The sequence below is a fragment of the Sardina pilchardus genome, chromosome 11 (genome assembly GCF_963854185.1).
Source record: "Sardina pilchardus chromosome 11, fSarPil1.1, whole genome shotgun sequence".
NCBI classification, from domain to species: domain Eukaryota; kingdom Metazoa; phylum Chordata; class Actinopteri; order Clupeiformes; family Clupeidae; genus Sardina; species Sardina pilchardus.
The window spans coordinates 11,427,823-11,432,822 of record NC_085004.1 but is presented as its reverse complement, the minus strand read 5'-3'; the positions used below and the strand labels follow the sequence as shown (position 1 = coordinate 11,432,822).

The following is a 5,000-nucleotide window of genomic DNA, read 5'->3' as shown; positions in this document are numbered from 1 at the left end:
TTTGGGGAGGAAAAGGGGCGCCCTGGGAGGGGGTGGAGCATAATGAGAGGTCATTTTTATTACTGTAACCTCATTCACAAATATGTTATTTGCTTAAACTGGGCACAGTTTCTCACAATGTCACAATGTATAGGTGTACGAGAGTGCATCTTGGGTCATGTGTGTATGTGTGTGTCTGTTGTGTGTGTGTGTGTGTGGGGGTGTTTGTGTGTGTGCGTGAGCGTGTGCGTGCATGTGATTCCTCACTGGTCATTGAAGTAGAACTTACTCCTTATCTCAGCAGGTATGGTCAAGGAAGTTGTTCTTTGATTGGCTGTAGCCGTAGTGGGTGTGAACGGAGAGGCTGTCTCCTGATTGGCTGTGTCCTCTGAGAGTGTTTCAAGGGAGGCTGCTTCCTGATTGGCTGTGTTGTGAGTTGATGTATCCAAGGAAGTTGTTTCCTGATTGGTTGTGTCGAGACTGGATGTGTCTTGAGTGGCTGTTTCCTGATTGGCTGTGTTGTGAGTTGACGTATCCAAGGAAGTTGTTTCTTGATTGGTTGTGTCGAGACTGGATGTGTCCTCAGTGGCTGTTTCCTGACTGGCTGCGCCTTGAGTGGGAGTGTCCCAACCGGCTGATTTCTGATTGGTGGTGTCCTGACTGGGTGTGTCCTGAGAGGTTGTTTCCTGAGTGGTTGTGTCGGGACTGGGTGTGTCCTGAGAGGCTGACTCCTGATTGGCTGTGCCTTGAGTGGGTGTGTCCAGGTTGGGTAGAAGTGAGACAGGGGCCTGATCCAGGTTAGGCACAGTCTTCTTTAAACACAGATTCCTGTAACACACACACACACACACACACACACACACACACACACACACACACTGGTTTGAATTGACAAAAAAAGGGTTGAACATGGGTCAAATAACCCTTGTCTGGCCTTGATCTTCAATTTGAAAGACATTCTGAGGAGTGGTGTGAGTATATACTCCCTCCACTCTATCTCTCTCGTATCTTGTGTGTGGACTTTGACCTTTTGTCAGTTTTTAACAAAATTCTGGCTGTGATTGTTGATTGTTTTGCATCATGAGCCATCACTGCGCGTATTACTCTACTGCTGTAGTGGTGTTAGCCACCTAGCTTTGTCATTCATTCAGTCATTCAGTCATTCAGCTTAGTCATTCATTATACTATACCACACCGCCCTCCACTGGATGTGTAATGAGCAGCATTGAGTGCAATACAGTAAGCTACATTTAGAATATGGCAAATCCATATTTCCAGTTATTTTGGTGAAAGTAACTCAACAGTAATGCACTAGTAGTGCAGTGCCTTACAATTCAGAGACAGTAATATCATAATATAACAAAATACTTTGAAATGACAGTAATAAATGATACATTTTTTAAGTAACTTGCCGAACACTGGTATGTGTGAGTGTGTGTGGGTGTGTGTGTGTGTGTGTGTGTGTGTGTGTGTGTGTGTCTCTGTGTGTGTGTGTGTGTGTGTGTGTGTGTGTGTGTGTGTGTGTGTGTGTGTGTGTGTGTGTGTGTGTGTGTGTGTGTGTGTGTGTGTGTGTGTGTGTGTGTGTGTGTGTGTGTGTGTGTCTGTGTCTGTGTGTGTGTGTGTGTGTGTGTGTGTGTGTGTGTCTCTGTGTGTGTGTGTGTGTGTGTGTGTGTGAACTCACCGAATTTCTATAATGGGATGCTTCATTGAAAAGTTTAGTGGGCTGGTTAGTCCGGGAGAAGGCCGGTTGGGTGCGTCTTCACCTACAAACTCCGATGGCATTTTAACCTGGGGAAGAAACTCCACTAAAACACACACACACACACACACACACACACACACACACACACACTTGTTTATTTGTTTTTATTTGGAACTTAAAGACCTGCCTAAACGTGTTTTAAAGGGATAGTTCGGGTTTTAAGACATAAGTTATATGGGTTCCCTGTCAGCAACGTTGTGCATCAGCACTGACTTACCCCCCGACAGCGTCCTGTGAGCCGAGATCCAGACGGTTTTTGATCGTTTTTGATGCTGAAGAAAGTAGTCCGGCAAGTTTCTGGGGTCACGAAAGTAAAGTGTTTTTCTTCTCAAAACCATATGCGTTGAAAAGAGTGATATATTTGCACCACAAAAACGTTGTCCAGCTGTCAGTAGCGCGCAGTGATAGGAATCGAGAAAAATAGTGCCAAGATAACGAGGTTTGAATTTTTCCTGGACAACGTTTTTGTGGTGCAAATATATCACTCTTTTGAACACGTATGGTTTTGAGAAGAAAAACACTTTACTTTCGTGACCCCAGAAACTTGCCGGACTACTTTCTTCAGCATCAAAAACCGGCTGGATCTCGGCTCAAAGGACGCTGTCGGGGGGTAAGTCATTGCTGATGCACAACGTTGCTGACAGGGAACCCATATAACTTTGTGTCTTAAAACCCGAACTATCCCTTTAAAACACGTTTAGGCAGGTCTGATCAAACACAGAATGCTATGAGCTATTAATCCTTTCTGCACTAGTGGTTCTGGGTAAACACAGCCTCGTTATCTTCAGATAGATACACTACACTCTCAAAACGACTGTGTTGGAAACAACACCAACTGTCTTATCCCTATCTGGACACAGCTGTGTTAAAAACAACACAAGTTGTGTCATTTTCAACACATATTGTGTAACAAGTAATAAATGCAATGTGTTGGAAACAACACAAACTGTGTGGCACTATATCTTCAAAGAGAGATATTTTGTTTTCAACACATTCATTTTGAGAGTGTACCTATTATTGAAGAAATGGAAAATGTACTTTACTTTTTGCATTTGGTTTACTTTGTCGTCGTAAAACAAGTTTGTGCACATGTCCAAGACCAAACACAAGAACGACTGCACTGGAATCCCAGGTTTGTGATATTGTCAGAGAGATAGAGACAGAGAGAGAGGGAGAAAGCAACACAGCGAGAGAAAAGGAGAGAGACAGACAGACAGAGAGGGAGAGGGAAAGAGAGAGAGAGGAAGAGAGAAAAAGAGGGAGAGACACGCGTTCTTAGGACACTGAGTTTGTTCATGTCTGAACATGCATGACACACCTCACACACAAACCAGGGATAGTAGTATACATACACATACTCACATACACGCGTGTATGTTTTTTCTCGATCACTTACTGTATACTGTTTTTCGTATATTTTTGTTATGTATGCTCATACAGGCCCATACACAAAAAAAAAATATATTTGAAATATGTTTTCACAATATATTTTTGAATTATGTAAATATTCTACATTTGTCCAGAAATACATTTTTGACAATTAAAAATATATTTCAATATTTTTCTTTTTCTGTATGGGAATCATGGCTCAGTACCATTGCAGTCTTTCTCAATCACTAAACATGCCTCTGTTACATTTTAGAATTTCACATAAAGGCCTAAAGGGAAGCACTCTAGCCAAAATGACACTTTGCCTGTGAAATGCTCTAACGTGTACAAAACATTTAAAACATGTAGCGAAAGCTACTCTTTTCTTCAAACAACACGACTTGTGGTCAAATCAGTGTATGCATTCAATAACTCCACAGTGGACAACAGTTGTGCAAAGCATTGTGCAAAAAGTAGTTTCACACAGAGATTAGATTTATTATTATGCAATATACGACAGCTGTGAATACAGTGGAAGTTTCCAATTCGTTCAACATAGTCGTCTTTCTGTGAGAGCTACTGTATGTTAAGGCTTGATCCCACCACCCAAGGCAGTGATGGATTTTTCTCTATGCGCTCCAGTTCAATTAAACCTTGCGCCCACCAGTATGTCAATTAAAAAAAATAGGTGTGGTCAGGTGCATGATCCAAAACTCATTACGCCACTGACCCAGACAAACCTGGTCTAAAAATAAAAAAGTGCATAGGCCTATAAGCACTACTATTTTGAAGGTGGACTGTCACGAAATATAAGCAGCCCTTAGCAATGGTCCCAGCCACAGCATGAATATCATCAGCATGCATATCCTTAGGTTTTCCGATAAGTCATTCAAACATTATTGGAGTAAGTGTTGCTTTTTTCAGACAATGTTTTCAATTATAATCACTTGTCAGTCATCAATAGTGAAAGTATTGTAAATAGCCTAACTAGTGTAAAACTGTTTAATTGTTGTCTGAGACCATGGTGAAGTTGGTTTCAGTTTGGATGAGTTCAAATAATAGGTGAGATGCATGTACATAGGTAGGCTATACTTTGCTAGTCAAACACGTATAGTAAAGCAAGGTTTGGTGAACTCCAGGTGTTGCATACACGGCCTCGTGTGCAAGCAGATTCCTTCAGAGGCGCTGACTGTTAAATTACCAACACACTGTTTGATGTTATACTCCTGGCTCGGGGAATGACAGATGTCACTCACATTGGTTTAATGGATGTGATGTCCAAAACACACTAATGACTAACTAAGAAACATAAGAACAGCTCTTTTGAAGTTGTTCTTATGAAGTTGTTCTCATGACTACCGGTAGCTGCCTTTTGAAGTTCTGCTCAAACTTATAACGCCATCAAGATAGCGATTTTGGACTGGCTTCTCCCTAAATGTTTTTAAATCATCTGCTTCAGACTGTGCGTTTCACATCGCTATAAAGCCCCAAGTGGATTGTAGTTTCATTAAATGCATCTTAGCAATCGAGAAAAACTATCATTCAAAACACATTCTCCCCAATGGAAACCCCAAGACTCCAAAAGTTGTTCGCTCAAACAGAACTTCAAGATGGATCGATATATAGGAGTTCACGGGTAAATGTAAAATTCGAAAACTCCTACTTTATGTACAAAATTTTTTTTTCCCTACGCTTACATTGGTAAATTTAAGAACATTACTATTGTATTTGAGCTTATTTCACATCCTTTACATATTACATATTTTTACATACATTTATACATTTATATATTCTTATTACACCCTTTTATGGCATTCAGTTAAATTTGTGTGATGTCTGAAGGCAAAGACTGATTTGGATACGATTAGAGGGTTTTGTGGATAGTTTCATT

General features: G+C 40.9%; 1 protein-coding gene across 5 annotated transcripts in view; it reads right to left on the bottom strand.

Moving 5' to 3' along the window:
* tbc1d2 (TBC1 domain family, member 2) overlaps positions 1 to 5,000 on the bottom strand; it is a 20,671-nt gene that overhangs the window by 9,826 nt on the left and 5,845 nt on the right. For all 5 annotated transcript variants that reach the window (XM_062549531.1, XM_062549532.1, XM_062549535.1 and 2 more), the window contains 3 exons: positions 1,661 to 1,784; positions 269 to 807; positions 1 to 22 (listed from right to left, as the gene is read on the bottom strand). The exon at positions 1 to 22 is cut by the window's left edge and continues 103 nt beyond it. In XM_062549531.1, the coding sequence (XP_062405515.1) occupies positions 1 to 22; positions 269 to 807; positions 1,661 to 1,784 (685 nt within the window). The remainder of the gene's footprint in view (positions 23 to 268; positions 808 to 1,660; positions 1,785 to 5,000) is intronic.